Source organism: Acomys russatus, chromosome 5, assembly GCF_903995435.1.
Source record: "Acomys russatus chromosome 5, mAcoRus1.1, whole genome shotgun sequence".
Classification (NCBI taxonomy): Eukaryota; Metazoa; Chordata; class Mammalia; order Rodentia; family Muridae; genus Acomys; species Acomys russatus.
In genome coordinates this window covers 67653946-67674687 of record NC_067141.1, presented here as the reverse complement: position 1 = coordinate 67674687, position 20742 = coordinate 67653946, and the positions used below count along the sequence as shown (strand labels likewise).

Sequence of the window (20742 nt, the reverse complement as noted above, 5' to 3'; positions counted from 1 at the left end):
TGCGAAACTGAAGTCAGTAAGATTGCCAAAATCCAAGGAGAAAGTAAAATTCTGAATGACTTGAATGGGAAAACAGAAATCAAATTAAATAAATTTCCCTGATTAAGTACTCTATGCTTACTATGTGCCTGAACTAGCTGTGTCCTCATCCATAACACCAGAGTAGTATTTCCAGAGCAGAGATTAAAGAAAAGGCCCTAGCATCAATGAAACTTGCAATTAATCTGAGGAGACAAATAATATGCCAATATATTGATACAAAAACAAGAGTTAGAAATGAGTCATGATAATGTAAGTGATTTGCTAGTGACTAAAAGTACTACCCCAAAGAGGTAATGCCGCCTCTTTGGGTGGTATAAATGGAGATCTTAAATGACAGGAAAGAAAAAGATATGAAAACGTGTAGGATAGGTCTATTACAGAAGAAACACCGAATGTGACAAGGACCTGTTCTCTGGGTAGAAAGATACTCAGCGGTGATAGCAGAGTGGAAAGTAGAAATAGAATCTATAACTAAGGCATAATGAAGTCATAGAGGACTGTGTCTTCAAGGGAAATAAGAGGGACATGATGCAATCCAAACTTTAAAAGTTTGGTGAATAGACTGCCAGAGCTCAAAGTAAACACAAGTATATGAGTGGCGATGAACAGACACTGATAATTACAGAAGGCCAAGGAAGTAACGGATCTGGGTAAAGGTGACTATGGAGAACAGAGACAGCAATAAAAAGATTTCAGATACATTTAGAGGTGTAGCCAACAGGATTTGGTGATGAAATATATACAATCTGAATAAACATAATACATAAATTATGGGAGATATTGTCTGTAGTATTTCAACAACCAAAAGAGAGCTGTAGAGAGTGCAGGAAGCACAAAGATTTGGTTTGCCATTTTCAGTTTTGGACAATGGCTATGTTTCATAGCTCTCCGTGTTGTGACATTGTCAAGGAGGCCTTTGGATAGATAGTTCTGGCTTTCTGACCAGGGACATGATTTATAAGGTAGGGTCAAATTAAAAATGGAATATGTAGAGACTGGAGAGTTGTCTTATTACTTAAGACCATTGACTATTATTCTTCCATAACATACCAGTTCAATTCCCAGCATCCCAATGGAGGCTCGCAACCATCTCTGACTCCAGTTGCCAAGGGATTCGCTGCCATCTTCTGGTTTCTTTGGGCATCAAGCACATGCACAGTACACAGAAATATATGTGGGCAAAATACCCATACACATAACAGTGAAAGAGAGTTTTAAAAAAAAGTAGGACATATAATAGAGAAGAAAAAGGAAAGCACTGTACACTTCAAAAAGGGTAAGATTAATTATGAAATAATGAGTTCAGGCAAAAGGAACTGCATTCCTTGTCCATCATAAGTTTAAGTGTTATCCAGCGACAGTAATACTACAGGAGCTGATCATGCCACAAAGCCTAGTAATTGTCCATAGACTGCAAAAACAAGGAAGGAAGTAATCCTTCTGCCATATCTTAAATACTGTGTTCAATTTAAATCATAGTTTGCTTTTAAAAAAAAAAGACCTGTCAATCAGTGTGATTTAAGGTGAAAAGCAAACTGGCCTAGAAACAGATTATATGATTTTAGACAGCGTAGTTAAGAGAAGAAAAAGGAGATTGAATTAATTACCACTTCGTTTCAAGCAATTCTTTTAGTAAGGAGGCTTCCACATATGAAAATGAATACATACTAGAAAGAATACAATGGTTATTCACTACAAAAGATAATGCCCATGAATGAATTTAGAGAGAATAAATGGACCCATCAGTTCCATCAGTTTTTAAAACTACAGAGAGAATAAGGGAGCAGAATTTGCCATTCCAGTGATGCTGCTAAAACTTGTAGTCTGATGTCCACACACAGAAGGCAAGCTTGCATGCATGCTGCCCTGTTTACCAGTGAATCCCAGGCCCTACATAGTGCAGTCAGTGAATATGTATGGGACAAATGGACAAGCTGGTAATATTTTCTTGAGTTGCATATTCCTATACTCATGGAAACTTAGAAAGGATAGAAAAATAAATATCTGGACGTCCTTCTGATTACATAATTCTAAAATTGTGTAGCCCTGGAACATTGGGAAGAGATGCCAAGTTAGCCCATTGCTGCTCAGCTTTAGAACATTTTCATCCCTAACAGGTAAAGCCATGGTAGAAGATGAGAACACCCTGTCCTGAGTATTTACTAAGTGGCTTTCGTTGTTTCATTGTTCTATTATCTTGGCATGTTCTATCTCTTAAGGTGTCATAAAATGATCCGACATACCAGGTATTATGATAGATTATATTCCCTTTAAGATACTTTCATAGTCTATGTATCTATGACTTTACAGTATTGACATGGGGGAAGAAGAGAATATTTTTAAAAACATAACCAAAGTTCTTCCAAAGTCCAGCACAACAGTAGATATGCAATGATGACTGAGAATCAGCTGACAGCTTCCATTTAGCGTAGCACAAATGCAGGAGGTATGGTGTGCTGGCCACCTGGACACTCTTCAGAACAACTCATAAAATGTGCCTTCTCAGAGGCATGGCTCTTTAGAACTTTTGTTCTCATGGAAATGTTTCTTTGAACAAAACAAAACACTAGTGCTCACAAGCATGGATAGGTGACCAAAAGGACACAGATGCCCAGGTGACGCTTCCCTTTCTGTTTGTAAGAATGTCACATTGAGGAGAAACAGGAACAGCCTGTCAGGGCTCAGAAAATTATTGTACCTCGACCCACCTACCAGTTAGACAACATGTCCATTGTGAGTTTTCACTGGAAAATTGCATTTGGTAGGACTCAATTTCTCATTTCCCTATAAATTCCTAAGACACAGTGGTAATACCAGATGGAGAGTTTACCTGAGGCAGCATGAAAGCTTGAATCTCTGTGCATCTAAAGTTATGTGGTCACAGATAGATGTGTCGACTTACATAATGTTTTGTCTTCACGTCTGCCTAGCTACCCATCACTTCAATTTGTAGGAAACAACATGCCTTGTCAGCCTAGCTAAAGTTTCCCCAGCTTCTCAATTATGAGTCCTATTCTCTGTATGAAGCAATGTAGCTATTATTTCAGTCTGAGAATCTCTACACCCTTGGGTGAGGTTGGAGAAACTAATGGTCTTCTCTTGTGCATATGTGCGCGCGCGCACACACACACACACACACACACACATACACACACACACACACACACACACACACACACACACATTTGTATGCAAAGGATTTTAAGCCTGAGGTCCATAGCAATGAACTGACTACTTAATCTTTCTTCCTCTTAAAATATGGGTTTTATATGAATGAATTAATTTAAAAAAAAAATATGGGTTTTGTTGTTGGTTGGTTGATTGGTTGGGTTTTTTGTTTTTGTTTTTGTTTTGTCTTTGTTTTTGAGACAGGGTTGGTTTGTACAGTCTTGGCTGTCTTGCACTAGCTTTGTTGGTCAGGCAAGCTTAAAATTCACAGAGATATGCCTGCCTCTGCCACCCTGAGTGCTGGGATTACAGGTATGTGCCACCAAGCCCAGCTTATTTTTTTTTTAAATCTTTGACTTTGAAACTTAATTAGAAGCTAAAAGTAAGGAAGGAACTGTATTTTATTTTCAACAGCTTGAAAGAAGCAAGAATTAGCCGGCCATTTTATAAGAAGACATTGATGTTAATGCTACAGTCAAGTTGTTACTAAAGACTCCCACAGCTTTCAAAACAAAACAAAACAAACAAAAAACCCAAATACACACAGACCACACACACACACACACATACACACACACACACACACACACACACACACACACCAATTTCTGAATGGATTCTTATTTGTTGCAGTTGTTTCTTGTACATACTCAATAGCTGACATTCATCCACTTGCAAGTGCAAATTATTCTTTTTCTCCTGAGAATTGAATTGATGGACCAGCGAGTAAACAGAAATCTTCATCTTTGTCTATGTTCAGAGACTGTCACTATCAACATCCTTTAAATGCAGATAACACTATCTTAAAACCTAGTTTAAAAATAATGTTTAGAGGTCTATGGGAGGGGAATAGGGCAGAAGATGGTAGGACAGAGGGAGAGTGGGAACAGGAGGATAAGTGTGAGGAGATAACAATTGAGATGTAATATGAATGAATTATAATGTATAAAAAAGTATAAAAATTAATATTTAGTATTTTTAATTTAGGATAGATAAACAAATAGTATCATTTTACAAGAGGAAGTTCAATAAGAATTTAGTTATTTTGCAAGCTGCACAAATCTTTTCCTTTTAAAAATCAAAAATTTGACATGTGATGTTTATACAATGTGTGCAATGGTTGATTCACTTATATACTAATAGTGAGAAAGTCAGAGTTATCAGCATATCCCCCACAGTAGATCTCTACCACTTAGTTATGGTGAGTATATTCAGTTTCTCTATTGGATACATAATGGTAATCAATGCTACATTCAACAGGCAATCTCAAATTTGCTTTGCTGATTTTGGGTGATACAGTTATTGCCTACATGGGTTGTCAGTAGTTTTTATAATTAGGTTATTTTTCCTTCAATATCTGCAAGACAAGTTGTTCCTTTGAAAGTGAGTCTTTAGAAGGAAACCTCTATAGCTCAAACTGAATGGTTAAATGCAAGGAAGGCTAAGGTTTTTATTCCTTCTACTGAAAATAGACTGTTTGCCACCAGGCTTCCCTACCAGGGGGAAGTGGTCAAATAGGGGGTGCCAGAGTTCATGCCAGAGGCAGTCCCTGCTCTCCCACTAAGAGGAAGGGGAAACAGGCTATTCAGATGACACCTGATAGGCTGTGGTCATATGGTGGGGGAGGAGGTTCCCTTCTGTCACAGCTCAAGGGGACAATAGGGTGAAAGAGGGAGGGAGGGGGAACGGGAAGATACAGGTGAGGGGATAACAGTTGGGATGTAATCTGAATAAATTATTTAAACATTAAAAATTTAAAAAAGAAAACTGACCATTTTCTTATATAATATATCCTGACTACGTTTTCTCCTCCCTCCACTCCCTCTCTGTCTGCCATTAGAAAATAACAGGCTTCTAAGAGATAACAACTAAACAAGTTTGGTGAGAGCCGGAATTCGCTCTAATCTCGTGGTACCGTGCCTTCCTTGCATACCATGTATGCTGTCTTTTTCTCCATCAAAGAGAAACATCAATAAACTCTTCCTTCTCTCAGCCCAAGCCAAGTTCTTTGCAGGAAGTTCTCAAAAGCCTTAAGAAACAACCAGATCAAGGAGAAAGAGGAGTGCAACGGGCACTGGTGCTCCTTTCTCCTCCCAAGACTTAAAGGGAAGGAATTAGCTAAGCTAAGTTTGTGTTCAGGAAACTATGAACTCTTAGAAGGACGGTTCCTGAAACGCAATGATAGATCCAGGAAGTGGTGTCTCATTTGGTCAAAAGTAAATGAGCTCCAGGACTTACTTTCTTCTTTGTTACTGCAAATCTTGTGCCCTCCTTAAAGGGCAGCTCTTCCCACCACAGATAGAAATGGGCCTTGAAACTGGGAGAGACCACCTTCCAGCTCAACCTTACCACTTTGAAGTGACGTTTAGGTTCTTCGCAATCCTGTCCCCATTTACACATTCCCGTCCTTGGCTCCAAATTATTGAACACTCAGTACTTTTCCTGAATTTTAGCCTCAGGTCAGAGTTTTTACTTCCACTAGCTTGCTGCTCACCACTTCTGCTCATAACTTGCTTCCTCCATATATCACCTTCATGCCACCTACTGCAGAAAGACCACTGTCTAGTATTCCACAGTCAGCATCCTGTAACAGACACGGCTTTGGGGGCAATCTAAATTCCATATACTGCCTGTAATCTCTCAGCAGGCTAGCACCATGTCACAGCCTCTGTGCTCCTCACTGTGCCTAAAACCCTAGCAGCTAACCTGCAGGAGCTCCAGTGTTCCCTCCAATGAACACCTGTGTGATAACTATTTGAGGAAGGTATTTGTTGTAGTTGTATTTTAAAGTCATTCTGTTGGTAATTTAAAAGATATCCACATATTTCAGACTGAACTGAATAATTCATTGAAGCCATTTAGAACAGTGCCCGAAATGTTACATTTCTCCAACAAATCCAGATGATTATTAAGCAGCAAATGGATTATAATTACATTGGGAATTTTCACATGCTCACCCTTAGGCTAGTATAGCAATTTTCTTGAAAGAGACTTCACATTTCTTTAAAGATTATTTATATAATATTCTTGTAAAATAATATGGTAGTGAATACAACTAACTATTCTCCCTTGTGCTAATGAAGCTCTAAGAGACTGGCAGTACCTTAGCATTTTTCAACCTAAATATGACAATTCCATATGGTTTAGAAGACAAACTTAGAAAAGTCTTTATCAAGGCAGCTTAAGCTTGGACTTGGCACCAGGGCATCAACCCTCTTTCAGATGACACCCAATTACTTTCCACTTAAATTCTCACTCTTAAAGTGTTGGCCTTACTGAGGATCAAGGGCCTGGTTAAAGCTAGGATCCAGCTTTGTGCCCATGGTGAACACTACCATCTGCACTTCAGCTAGCTGGGGTACAAAAAAACTATTTAGCTGAACATGAAGCCTGAAATTCTCTTTTCTTCAAGATATCTGCATACAAGACATTCATCTATCTATCCTTTGTCAAAATACTAAATCATCATTATATACCTTTTAAGATATATTCTTACTCAACTCTCTGTCTTCATTAATGAGCCAGCATAAATAATATGAGCCTCCTTACATATTTACTTTGTTAAAATGAACAAGCGATACATTTTTCCATTTTATTTCACTGTCTATCATTTATTCATTCATGCATTCATCCATTCATAACGGTTACAATCTCTTGCAACTCCACCTGTGCTTTAAACGCATACTGACAATGGCCTCCTAAGTCATTTAGCTCCTTAATATTTTCGGCTCCATAATTGATCTGATCTGCCTAAGGAGTTTGATTCTATTATCACCTCTCCCTTTAGCATTCATGAAGTCATACTCTCAAGGGCTGCTACATTCTTGGCTATTTTTCTTTCATCTACTCTAAAGCCTGCTTTCACCAAGACTCCTTTCACTGGAGTCCCTGGTTTCCCCTCACTGTCCATATTCTCTTACAGTAATAAGCCTACCCCAGGGCTTTAACCACTCCCATGTTCCTTACAGATACAAATCTAGACTAGCTGCTCAGTTTACCCCCTTGCTCTTTGGATAAATACACATGACACTTAAAAGTCATCAGCGCTGGGACAGTCATAGAATCATAAACTAAACTGAGCTCAGGATCTGTTACGTGAACCTAACCATCTCTTTAGAGCAAATTCCATCGCTCATATTTTGTATTCCAAGTCAAGGCTGCCTATATTGTTGGTCCTTCTATTCTTTTCTACCTTACCTGGCCACCCATTCCTGCCACCTGACCTCATTTATCACACTTCTCCATCTGAATTATACAGCATAATAGTGTTACCTATGAGGTAGATGATATAAGGATATTGAAAAAGTGGGCTGGCGAGGAATGGATGAGGAAACGGGAAAGAGAAGACAAAACCACTCAGAATGACTTGCTCCAACCTTCTCCACTGAGGAGCTGCTCATCAATAGGGTAGGGAGCTATCCTTACCACAAGTGCCTGACTGGCAGAGGTGTGTGTTTCATGGCCACGAGGGCGCCACCCCAGTCTAGGAACCAGACATTGTATTCTTCATCAAAGATCTGGAATAAGAATGACAGCAACAACAGTTATAGCAACGCTTTACGTTTGCAGTGCTTAACAGTTTTCAGTCTTTCATACACATTGTTTTATTTAGATTCTGAGCTTTCCAGTGACCCTATTAGATAGTCTGGCAAGTATTATCTGCATTTGATGGATGAGAAACTGGTCTTGCAGAGAGCACACAGCTCTCCTTATCCCACTCAAATGGCATCAACAGGACATTTCCAACTAATCGTGTGAACCAACATACTACATGAAGGTGAGGCAATAATGGTGCGTGCTCAACTAGGTAAGCCTTTCCCCTACAACAGAGTATAATTTTAAAGAATGTCCTTATCTTTGTCTCTTTACAATTTCTTCTCTGATCTCTGTTCCTCTACCTCTGTCTTTTTAGTGTTTATTTGTCTAGGGCTCAAAAGAGAATTTCTCCAAACCCTAACAACTGAGTTTTTAGACCTAGTCTCTTCTTCCCAGATTCTCCCACCGGTTGGAGGAAGACCCACTTACTATGCCTGTGATCCACTTTTACAAGTACTCATTTATAATTCAGCTCCTCCAGGGCTCTAAGATAAGTCAGTACCTGAGCTATGTATTAGTACATAGTCCATATCTTAGTAAACTGTCTATTCATAGTCCACCGATTTAAAGATCCACATATCCATTCTTTCATAGATATTTATATAAAAAAAGTTTCAACAAAGATGTTTTCAGGTCTAATTCCACATACTTCAAGGCTTATACCTTGTATGATTCTAGTAGAAATAGGGACAATATTTATTCAACAAAGAACTCTAATTTCAGAGTTCATAGAGAAAAGCAGACATTGGGAAATCTGGTGTTGGCTCATGTGACTTAGTTTCAGAGGTTAGATGGGGACTCGGGAGAAGAAGACTAGAATAGGGTAAGCAGGAGCTGGCAGATGGGATAGGGGAGTGAGCAGGAATCGGGATCTCCTGCACACATGAACACTGACTGCAAAGAAGTAAGCTCCCTTTTATCCCAGCCCTCAGGAGGCAGAGGCAGGCAGATCACTGTGAATTCGAGGCCAACCTGGTCTACAAAGTGAGTCTAGGACAGTCAGGGCTATACAAAGAAACCCTGTCTCAAAAAAGGAAATAACAAAAAAAAAAAAAAAAAAAAAAAAAAAAAAACAAAGAAACAAACAAGACCTCGGAAGGTATTTGGCACATTCTGTTAAAGTCATAGGATTTCATCTTAGCCTTCCAGCATGCTCTGCGTTATAGTGGGTGCTTTTGTTTTATTTTAGAGCTTTGCCTAATGGCTCATTGGTTTGACAGTGTTCATATTCAGTGGCAAACAGTGACATAAGCCTGTGCTTTCCTAGGCTTTTGCATAAACTTGGAAAAGAGATGGCAAAGCTTAAACATGGTAGTAATAGTTATAATACATTCTGCTTTACTTCAAGCATCCAGGAGAGCTTCAGAAGATGACAACATAAATATCCATAATGCAATGTGCCATGGTTTGGAATGAAATGTTCTCAAGTAGTTCACATTTTGGAATATTGGTTATTGGTATGGTGATATTAAGAAGTGATGGGACCACTAAGTGGTAAGGTGTCATATACCAACTGCACAGTGGTAAGTTGCTCCTCCATCTCACTCTGCCTTCATCCATGGCAAATCAATGCCTTCCTCTTGCATGTTGTGTCTGTGCCTAAACTAGTACCTTGTTGAAATTTCAGGCTCCAAAATTGTGAATTGTGTGTCTAAATATGCCTTTATTCTGTGTAAAAGAATAAAGAACACAGAACTGTTATAAGAATATGTTTTCATTTTAATCCCAGGTGTAGGGATATAGGGCTACTTTGAAGCAGCTGACTATGATTTGGCTTTTGCTCTAGCAGAGGCCTGGTTTTGCTGGTTACAGAGAGTTTCTGTGATTGCGTCATGTTTGAAATTCTGGGAACTTTTCAAAGGGTATATAAAAGCTAGGGCCCTGAGAGGCAGGTGTGTGGTCATTGGTCCTATAGAGCAGTTGTTTGAGGTTTCTTAGCAGTTGTGCTCAAAGAAGAAACAAGAAAAATGAACTGAGATTTGCAGCTCTCTCTCTCTCTCTCTCTCTCTCTCTCTCTCTCTCTCTCTCTCTCTCTCTCTCTCTCTCTCTCTCCACTCTCTCCTTCTTTCTATCCTATCTAGTTTTAGGGAGTGAAATGTGAGGAGGGAAAAATAAATATTGGGAACAAAGTAGCAAAGACCGGCTACACTTTACATTTACCTTTTCAATAAAGAAAAATGTCCTACTAATGTCTAGTCTTAAGATGATGCAATGGACTTAAGGCTGCATTCACATTTACTTCACATATGATGGAGACACAGAGTTTGCTGTGCTAGTCACAGGATGGCTCTGTGATAGGGCACATGATGGTGAAGCTGGACTAAAGCCAGGGAGGAGGAGAAACTGGTTCTCACATTTCCTTCTTAAGACTGTCATGCTGACCACTGCCAGCTTTTCCTTTTCCAGGCACTGATGTGCAAAGCAGATGCTCAGGCAATTTGAGGAAGAGAAGAAAATCAATATGGTAATGGTACCGGGAAGGAATGCAACCATGGCTACCTGGACAGGCAAGGTGTTTCTTTAGGTTCTTGGACAATCATAATTCTTTATATTAGATGTGTTTGCTTTCCAGATCCTAACCTCTTTTGACACTTGCAACAAGTTATCTTATATTTTGAAGGGTTACTGTCCCCTAGTCATTTGATTATAGCCTTTGGAGAAAGATTTAGCACTTAAAATAGCTGTTGCCTATTAAGTACTCGGTAACAGTTTTTTGGTGGTGGTAGTGGCAACGTTGATGGTGAGGTGATACTGGAGGTGCTGATGCCAGGCTTCATTTGCCCATTTATATTGGACCTTGACCAGTAAGACAGCCACTGATGAATTCACGTGAAAGATACTCAGTGTCCTTCCCTTATCTTCCACACTTAGAAATTTTATTTTTAAGGCTTAGTAAAATATCGCCTCTCATTATTAAGTCTTTTCAAGTTTCCCCAGAAGAGGCAACTCTTTCTTCCCATGATAACAAGACCACTAAAATAATACAATCACCCTGAACTATATTTAGTTTTATGTGAAATTAGTTCAATTTAATTTTGAACTCATTAAAGGAAGGAATGTCAAATCTTGAGGTTCTTGCCTAATACTTTGCTGACATTAAATGTGCCTGTGTTGACTAATATAGTAGCCACATGTGACCACTTACATTAAACTTAATTAAGTGAAAATTCAGTTCACACTCCAGATATGTCAAATGCACACTGGCTGTGTAGAATTTTGCTATCATCATTCCAAGTTTTATTGTATATAACACTAAATTTATTTTCCTGTAGATACATGTGTATTAAGCTGTCTTATATTTGCTGATTGCTGAGCCTATATAACTTTTAAATTAACACTGACTTCCATGGCTTTTCTGGTTTCAACATCCTAATCCTTTCACTCTGCAGATGAAGAAGCAGGTTGAGAAAGCTGATGAGGATTTCTTGCCAAGAGTCCTTGGCACACTAATGACAAAAACAGCTTCCTCAGTGTGTCCCCAGGAACTAGAACAACACTTAGCTGTTACATACATATTGCCAAAGGGACCATAACCAGCCAGTGCAAGTCAAGGTTTTCTTTTCCAGGCCCAGGTCTCCTCCCATCTACCAGTACCCTTCTAAACTGCAGTTAGATCCAGGAAAGATAGCCAGTCAAACATTTTTCCACTACAAAGTCATAAGGAGTCTAAGAATCTGCAGGAAGGGGTTCGCAAGCAGACATTCCTCAAAATGTCTCCCTTCTTCCCAAAGCATCCCACTTACCTGTCTCCATGTGTTACCCCCATCGGAGGAGATGAACACACCAATATCCGTATAGGAGAGTTCTGAGCCAATGTTGCCTGAAACAGAAGAGGATCATTTGAAAAAATCAGGAAGTTTTCATTTTAAGTGTGCTCAGGGTTAGGGGAGTAGGATCAGAATAAAGTTTCCCCAAAGGATGCTTACAACTTCTTTGTGTATACTTTTTGATGTCACCTAAAAATAAACACTCAGCAGGAAAAATAAACTAATTATGAGAAAAGAAAGTGAACAGTGTGACACAAATACATCTTTAGATAGTAAGACTCAGAGGACTAAATATTGAAGAACCTGAAAAGTATTTACTCTACCCACACTGTTTCATATTGCCCCTGACTGGTGTGTAATGAAGATGGCAAAGATTATAAAATATTCATGAATAGAGAGGGTAAGAAACAGAGGTTTCTTCTTCCTTAAGCATAATTTTAGCCCAAGAAAGACAAGTATGTGTGTTAGCATGGAAATACAGGTGTGTGTGTGTGTGTGTGTGTGTGTGTGTGTGTGTGTGTGTGTGTGTGTAGATGTGTAGATGTTTCCAACTTAAATTTGCTGACTTATCTCTTGATTAACTTAAATCTACTGGAATGCATTGGGTTAAAAACAAGAACACATGAAGTTGGGAAAGAAAAGTGATGGAGAGATAGTGGCAGAATTGGAAGGGAGGGAAGTGAGTGGGGATGTTAAAATATGAGGGGCTCATTGGGAAGAAGAACAGTTACATGAAGAATGGGATAAAGATGAGAGAAGTTAACAGGAATGAAAAAGGCCCAAAATATGTTCTATACATGTTTAAAATCAGCATAATAAACTAAAAAAAAAACCTCAAAAAGAAATAAATATATACAGGAAAAAGAAAATAGTCAGGACACAAGAAATGGCCGAAAATGTTAAGTAAGTAACTCACTGCCAACCTTGATGAATTGAATTTGACCCTCAAGGCCGACTGGTGGAAGGAAAGAAGCAACTCCCTCAAATTATTTTCTGGCCTCCATACACACACAAACGAAGATACACAAAATAAACAAATGTTTACAAATGTAGTAGCTTTTTATTTTCTCTGCTTATGTTGCTCTTGTATTACTAGCAGATAGTTTCATCACAGATCCTACACCAGTGCTCTACACACATTATTATATATAATTGTGGACTGGCTGCTTGTGCAAATAAAGAACTGAATGATGTTATTATGTTGAAATGCACTTGAGGACGTGTTAAAAATGAAGAAAGCACCCTATACATGTAAGAGTTTATCATACTGGTTGACATTTTTTTTTTCATTAAACAAAACAGGAAGGGAAAGTTCCCACACATCTGTAACCTAAATAAGAGCACAATAAAAATGCGGTAATGAAAATGCTAATTGAGCTCCTGACATTTAACACTTCAAAATGAGAAATTAAAGCCAGGCTACAGCTTGTCAAGCTCCCGTCATGATCAAGGATCACACAGCTAGCCAACTTGTTTTGACACTCAAGCTTCCAAAAATAACCCAGTGCTTAGGGTTCAGGGAGTAGGTGTTGATGGAGAGGAGAGGAGCTCTGGGAACCACTGTATAGACAGAAATCTGTCTGGAAATTCATCTCTTTAGGCTCAGGTATAAGGGAGTGCCATTCAGCATCTAATGGGTGGCCTGGCTTCAGTATCTGGAGGGTCAATCCAGGTACTGCTGGATGAGAACAGGCAGATCTTGAGGTCAAAGGTCCCAAGGTCCAGTTTCTCACTCAGGGGCAGCTTAGAGTGCTCCAGATGAGGCTCGAGGGCTGTGCTCTAGGCTAGGCTCTGAGTCTTCCTGGGGGAAGTGGTAAGTGAGTTTTCAGGGTATTACACTTTAGTGCTATTAGGATGAGAGTTCTGGTATCAGAAGGCAGTGGAGACTTGTGAACGCCACAAGCCCATGCTGATACCCAAAGTGTTACAGCTCTCTCTTGAGCAGCAGAGTAAACAGGCAGATGACTTAAACTCATTGTCAGACATGTCTGGTGAGATGCGGGGTGGGGCGGGGGGCAAACGGACCAAGTGGTAGAGCAGCTGCCAAAGTAGCTCTGCTATCACTGCCTTGACCAGGCATCCAGCAGTGACTCTTCCACAAAATAAATGGAGTCTCAGAGGGTCAAGGTGGAAGAATGGCACAAGCACCTGAGAGGGCGGGGGAGGGAGGCAGGGAGGGAGGGAGGGAGTGGGAGAGAGCATTCCAACCAGCCTTTATTTTTAAACCTTGGACAGTGGGGAAGACTTGAGGGTGAATGTGTCTGATTTGCTAGGATAAGTGTGCCAGGACACTTAATCTACACACAGTGGTATGGTACCTCATTTACATGCAGTAGCATTGGGTCCTATCACAAGAAGGAAAACACAGAATTTAATTATCCTATGAGTAAGGGAATAACTTCTAGGTATGAATAAAGGTCATTTATAGAATACTAGCATTTCTTTAACATACGATGGAGTTTGATAACTGGGTTTTCATATCAGGAAAGGGTCCTCTCTTTGATAATCCCTGAGGGATATGTGACACTCTTCATAAGATCTGGGGTTAGTAGATCAGGTGGAGGGAGAGCCCCGCTGAGAAAAGGGAGTCCACCATCATAGACCAAACACAAGTGGCTATATGGAGATGTCAGACTTCAACTTCACCCAGCAGAATTACACAAGGCAGAACACACAAAAAATACAAAGAAAGCATGTGGAGACGGTTATGGTTTCATGGTTGCTACTGTGGTAAAAAGAATTTAGAAGTCATATGTGCTGTCAAGAAAAAGGGTGGAGTAATCCATTATATGTTTTAATGAAGTCTACTAAGAAAGAAAGGAGGGAGGGGGAGAAAGAGGGAGCTATATATTTGCCAGCCCTAGCATGGCCCCTCAGAATGTAATCTACTGGTTTTTTTTTTTTTTTTTAATTCTTGTTACATCCCAATGGTTATCCCATCCCTTGTATCCTCCCATTCTTCCCTCTCTCCCATTTTTCCCTTACTCCCCTCCCCTATGACTGTTCCTGAGGGGGATTTCTTCCCCCTATATATGCTCATAGGGTATCAAGTCTCTTCTTGGTAACCTGCTGTCCTTCCTCTGAGTGCCACCAGGTCTCCCCCTCCAGGGGACATGGACAAATATAAGGCACCAGATCACGTGTGAAAGTCATACCCCACTCTCCACTCAACTGTGGAGAATGTTCTGACCATTGGCTAGATCTGGGAAGGGGTTTAAAGTTTACCTCCTGTATTGTCCTTGGCTGGTGCCTTAGTTTGAGTGGGACCCCTGGGCCCAAATCTGCCTATTATAATGTTCTACTTGTAGGTTTCTAGGACCTTCTGGATCCTTCTACTTTTCCATTCTCCCATGCTTCTTTCATCTAGCGTCCCAATAGATTGCCCTCCCCTCTGTCCCAGTTTCCTGGTAAGTGAAGGCTTTCATGGGACATGCCCCTTGGGCTAGTATGCAGATATAAGTGAGTATATACCATTTGAGTCTTTCTGCTTCTGGGTGAACTCACTGATTATGATAATTTCTGGATCAATCCATTTGTCCACAAATTTTGGGAATTCCTTGTTTTCAATAGCTGAGTAGTATTCCATAGTGTAAATGTACCACAGTTTCTTAGTCCATTCTTCTACTGAGGGACACTGAGGCTGTTTCCATGTTCTGGCTATTATGTATAAAGCAGCTATGAACATGGTTGAGCATATGTCCCTGTTGTGTGGTAGGGCATTTTCTGGGTATATTCCAAGGAGTGGGATAGCTGGGTCTTGAGGAAGTCTTATTTCCATTTTTCTGAGAAAGCCCCAGATAGCTTTCCAAAGTGGTTGTACTAGTTTGCATTCCCACCAGCAATGAAGGAGTGTTCCTCTCTCTCCACATCCTCGCCAACATGTGGTGTCTTTTGAGGTTTTGATCTTAGCCATTCTGATGGATGTAAGATGGAATCTCAGTGTCATTTTGATTTGCATTTCTCTGATGAATAATGAGGATGAGCGTTTCTTTAAGTGTTTCTCGGCCATTTGATACTCCTCTGTTGAGAATTCTCTGTTAAGTTCCAAGCCCCATTTCGCAATTGGGTTGCTTGGTTTTGTGGTGTTTAATTTCTTGAGTTCTTTATATATTTTGGATATTAGACCTTTGTCAGATGAAGGGTTGGTGAAGATCTTTTCCCAGTCTGTAGGCTGTCGCTTTGTTCTACTGACAGTGTCTCCTGCCTTACAGAAGCTTCTCAGCCTCATGAGGTCTCATTTATTAATTGTTGACATTAAGGCCTGGGCTGTTCGTGTACTGTTCAGAAAGTTGTTTCCTGTGCCTATATGTCCCAGGCTCTTCCCCACTTTTTCCTCTAACTGAATTAATGTCTCTGGTTTTAAGTTGAGGTCTTTAATCCACTTGGATTTGAGTTTTGTGCAAGTTGACAAATATGGGTCCAGTTGCATTTTTTTAAACATAGACATCCAGTTAGACCAGCACCATTTGTTGAAGATGCTATCATTTTTCCATTGAATGGATTTGGATTCTTTGTCAAAAATCAAGTGAGCAAATGTGTGTGGATTCATCTCTGGGTCTTTGATTCGATTCCATTGATCAACCAGCCTGTTGCTGTGCCAGTACCATGCTGTTTTAATTACTATTGCTTTATAGTACAGTTTGAGATCAGGTATGGAGATTCCTCCGGAGCACCTTTTATTGTACAAGATTGTTTTAGCTATTCTGTTTTTTTTTTTTTCCATATGAGGTTCAGAATTGAACTTTCAATGTCTTTAAAAAATTGTGTAGGTATTTTGATAGAGATTGCATTGAATCTGGAGATTGCTTTTGGTAGGATGGCCACTTTTACTATGTTAATTCTCCCAATCCATGAGCAAGGAAGATCATTCCATCTTCTCATGTCATCTTCAGTCTCTTTCTTCAGAGTTCTGAAATTTTTTTCAAACAAGTCCTTCATTTGCTTAGTTAGAGCAACTCCTAAATATTTTATATTGCTTGTGGCTAATGTGAAGGGTGTGGTTTCCCTAATTTCTTCCTCTGCAAGCTTGTCATTTGTGTATAGGAAGGCTACAGACTTTTTTGAGTTAATTTTGTATCCAGCCAATTTGCTGAAGGTGTTTATCAGCTGTAGGAGTTCTCTGGTGGAATTTTGAGGGTCACTTATGTACACTATCATATCATCTGCAAAGAGGGATAATTTGACTTCCTTCTTTCCCATTTGGATACCCTTGATCTCCTTTTGTTTTCTTATTGCTCTGGCTATATTGAAGAGATATGGAGAAAGTGGGCAGCCTTGCCTTGTCCTCCAATTTTAGAGGAATTTCCTTGAGTATCTCACCATTTACTTTGATTTTGGCCATTGGCTTGCTGTATATAGCCTTTATTATACTGAGGAAAGTGCCTTGTATACCCGAGCTCTTTGAAACTTTAAATATGAATGGGTGTTGGATTTTATCAAATGCTTTTCTGCATCTAAAGAGTTGATCATGTGGTTTTTTTATATGGTGGTTTTGTTTCTTTATATGGTGGATTATATTGATGGATTTCCATATGTTAAACCATCCCTGCATGCCTGCAATGAAGCCTACTTGGCCATCATGATGAATGATATCTTTGATGTGTTCCTGTATTCATTTTGCAAGTATTTTATTCAGTATTTTTGCATCGATGTTCATAAGAGAAATTGGTCTGAAATTCTCTTTCTTTGTTGAGTCTTTGTGAGGTTTAGGTATCAAAATGACTATGGCCTCATAGAATGAATTTGGTAATGTTCCATCCATTTCTATCTTTTGGAGTAGCTTGAAGAGTATTGGTATTAGCTTGCCCATGAAGGTCTGGTAGAATTCTGCACTGAAACCATCTGGCTCTGGGCTTTTTTTGGTTGGGAGACTATCAATGATTGCTTCTATTTCTGTAGGGGAAATGGGACTATTTAGCTTTTTTATCTGTTCTTCACTCAACTTTGGCAAGTGAAATTGATCAAGAAAATCGTCCATTTCCCTTAGATTTTCAAATTTTGTGGCATATATGCCTTCAAAGTAGGATCTTATGATTCTTTGTATTTCTTCAGTGTCTGTTGTTATGTCTCCCTTTTCATTTCTAATTTTGTTAATCTCAATACTGTCTCTCTGCCTTTTAGTTAGTTTGGCTAACGGTCTGTCTATCTTGTTGATTTTCTCAAAGAACCAGCTCTTGGTTTTGTTGATTCTTTGGACTGTTTTCTTAGTTTCTAATTTGTTAATTTCAGCCCTGAGTTTGATTATTTCCAGGCGTCTACTCCTCTTGGGTGTTTCTGCTTCTTTTTTTTCTAGGGCTTCCAGTTGTGTCGTTAAGATGCTTATGTGCGATGTTTCCAATTTCTTTTTAAAGGCACTTAGTGCTATGAATTTTCCTCTTAGCACTGCTTTCAATGTACTCCACAAATCTGGGTATGTTGTTCCTTCATTTTCATTGAATTTCAGAAACTCCTTGATTTCTTTCTTTATTTCTTCCCTGATCCAGGTGTCATTTAGCAGAGAGCTGTTTAGTTTCCATGTACATGTAGTCTTTTTGTTATATCTGTCGTTGTTGAATTGCAGCCTAAGAGCATGGTGATCTGATAGGATACAAGGTATTATTTCAATCCTCTTGTATCTATTGAGGATTGCTTTGTGACCTACGATGTGATCAATTTTGGAGAAGGTTCCATGGGGTGCAGAGAAGAAGGTATATTCTTTCTTGTTTGGGTGAAAGGTTCTATACATATCTGTTAGATCCATTTGACCCATGGCATTGGTTAATGACGTTATTTATCGGCTTAGTTTCTGTTTCACTGACTTATCCTTCAGTGAGAGTGGGATGTTGAAGTCTTCCACTATTATTGTATGGAGATTGATGTGTGGTTTAAGCTTTTTTAGCAGATCTTTTACAAATGTGGGTGTCCTTGTATTGGGAGCATAGATGTTCAGAATTGTGATGTCATCTTGGTTGACTTTATCTTTGATGAGTATAAAGTGTCCTTCTGCATCCCTTTTGATTAAATTTGGTTGAAAGTCTATTTTGTTCGATATTAAAATGTCTACGCCTGCTTGCTTCTTGTGACCATTTGTTTGGAATATTTTTCCAACCTTTTACCCTGAGGTAATGCCTATCATTATGGGTGTTCCTGGCTCAGAAATCTGTGCAATTCCCTGAATTGTTTACTGGAGCTTCCAAACACGGTCCACACTGCTCTTGGATCCTAATCTACTGTTTCTTAACCTCCTTATGCTTTGACTCTGATATTCTCAACCTCTCTTTAAAAGCCTCGCCATACCAATTTGACAGTTTTGTGGTGGAAAGGAGCCCGCTTCATAGAGTCTGTTTTCAGAAGTATCTTCCATCACTAAAGGACATCTTGAGAAATATTCAGCTAACCACAGGAACCAGAAACTAGGTTCTGGATTAAGAAACAGAATGGATGTTTCCAGTATGATTTTATGCTTGGCCGTGTTCAGGCTTTAAGCTTTAAGCCACTTATCAGACAACTGTAATAGGAAGAGCTTGGGTAATGTTGTCAAGGAAGGAAGGAAGACCTGACTAATAGGCTTCACTGCCTAAGTGGAAGGAGGGTCAGGCGCTGTAAGTGCTGTGACCAACAGGGCTGAAAGTTCTTAACTAGTAGTAGGAGCCAGTGCTCAGTATATGGGGAGCCCTAAGGCTTCTGGTCACTGAAAGTAACCATTCAACTTTCCAGAGATGTCTTCAACATGAGGTAGAAAGAAATCTCAAAGGATGCATTTGTCCACAGTGTCTGTGAGCGCAGCTCACAAGACAATTTGAGAAGAGAGAGTGAATAGAGCGAGAGAGCCCTGAGATCTTGAGGCATATGGAAAGAATAGAGGCAGTAATGTAAGTAAGATATTTGAAGGACAGCACCCACACCCCTTTGCATGGCAGTGAAGGACAGCAAAGTAAAGGGATCCAGGTGAGAGGAAACAGGAACCAGCAGGTTAGCTTAAGATCTTGTCATCTATGTCTTAGCTCTCACAGTGCCCCATGGCTGGTAAGGAGCCTGAGGCGTTTATGGGCAAGTTGAGGTAATTAGTAAATATTTATATACATGACAAAATATTCAAAATGAATATTTAATGTCTGAATGCCTGCTAACTCATTAAAGATGTAACATTAGACCAATTTCCAAGTGTATGTGGTCAATACCATCTCACCTACTCTGAGTACTTTGTCCAGTCTTATAGATATGGTCTACTCTCTCTCTTCCTGTAGTATCTTCACAAGGAAGAAAGCAATTGCTGTTTTACAAATGAGAATACGAAGGGCAGAAGCTAAAAACGATGCTAAACTCATCACCCTAGTCAGTGTCAGAGCTCAGCTTAGATAGTGGGGACGCCAGGGTTCCTGACTTTCATCCCATACATAATGTACACATATGACCATGGGTACGATTGAAGGAGGAAGCCAAACTACCTTCTTCTGATGCAAGGACATCTTCAACATCAAGAATACAGGGTGATGAGAGGTATCTTATGCAGAATAGCTAACACACCCTGAATATTTGGAAACATTTGAAATTCATTCCTTCATTTAATCCTGCAATTTAGCTATGTTGCCTCTACTATCCCCGTTTTGCCAATCAAAACACAAAAGTTCTGAGTGGTTGAGTTGAACAACGCCTTGATATCACCAGAAGCATTCAAATAATGTCTTTGCTCATCAGTGATCTTTACTTCCCAGTATAGCGTCTGCTCCAGCCTTGTGTTTCCTATGGACTTTGATGGGATGCAGATAGTTTAGCAGGCCCTGAGCTTGAAGAATGAACTCATATGGACTCCAAGCTAGGATCAGAGCAAAGGAGCCTTCGCTCACCTCAGTGTTCTTGTGAGAATAGTAGTATTGGTCATTCTGGATCCTGGCCACACCAAATGAGGAAAGCTGTCTGTTATGGTAGCTGTACTAGCCAGCAAGTTTACTAAAGTCCTTGGAGACTGTTAGTGATTGAAAGTGCACTGGATTGGGGCCTTGGAGATGGAATCCATGTCAACGAGAACAGGGATCCAGAGGCAAGAGTATTGGGTTGGTGGAGGAAAACTGTGTATCCTCAGAAAGTCACTGAATAATTAATCTGCTTTCCTTAGAGAGGGGAGAAAAAGAATCCACCTCCCTGACAGGAGAGCTATAAGTTCTAAGATTAGAAACCATCTTGGTCTTGC

At 39.7% G+C, this 20742-nt stretch overlaps 1 protein-coding gene across 1 annotated transcript in view; it reads right to left on the bottom strand.

Moving 5' to 3' along the window:
- Positions 1-20742, bottom strand: part of Sorcs3 (sortilin related VPS10 domain containing receptor 3) — a 623313-nt gene that overhangs the window by 79548 nt on the left and 523023 nt on the right. Inside the window, exons 12-13 of the mRNA XM_051146759.1 lie at positions 11550-11626; positions 7636-7727 (exon numbers count right to left, since the gene is read on the bottom strand). Coding sequence (XP_051002716.1) covers positions 7636-7727; positions 11550-11626 — 169 coding nt within the window. The remainder of the gene's footprint in view (positions 1-7635; positions 7728-11549; positions 11627-20742) is intronic.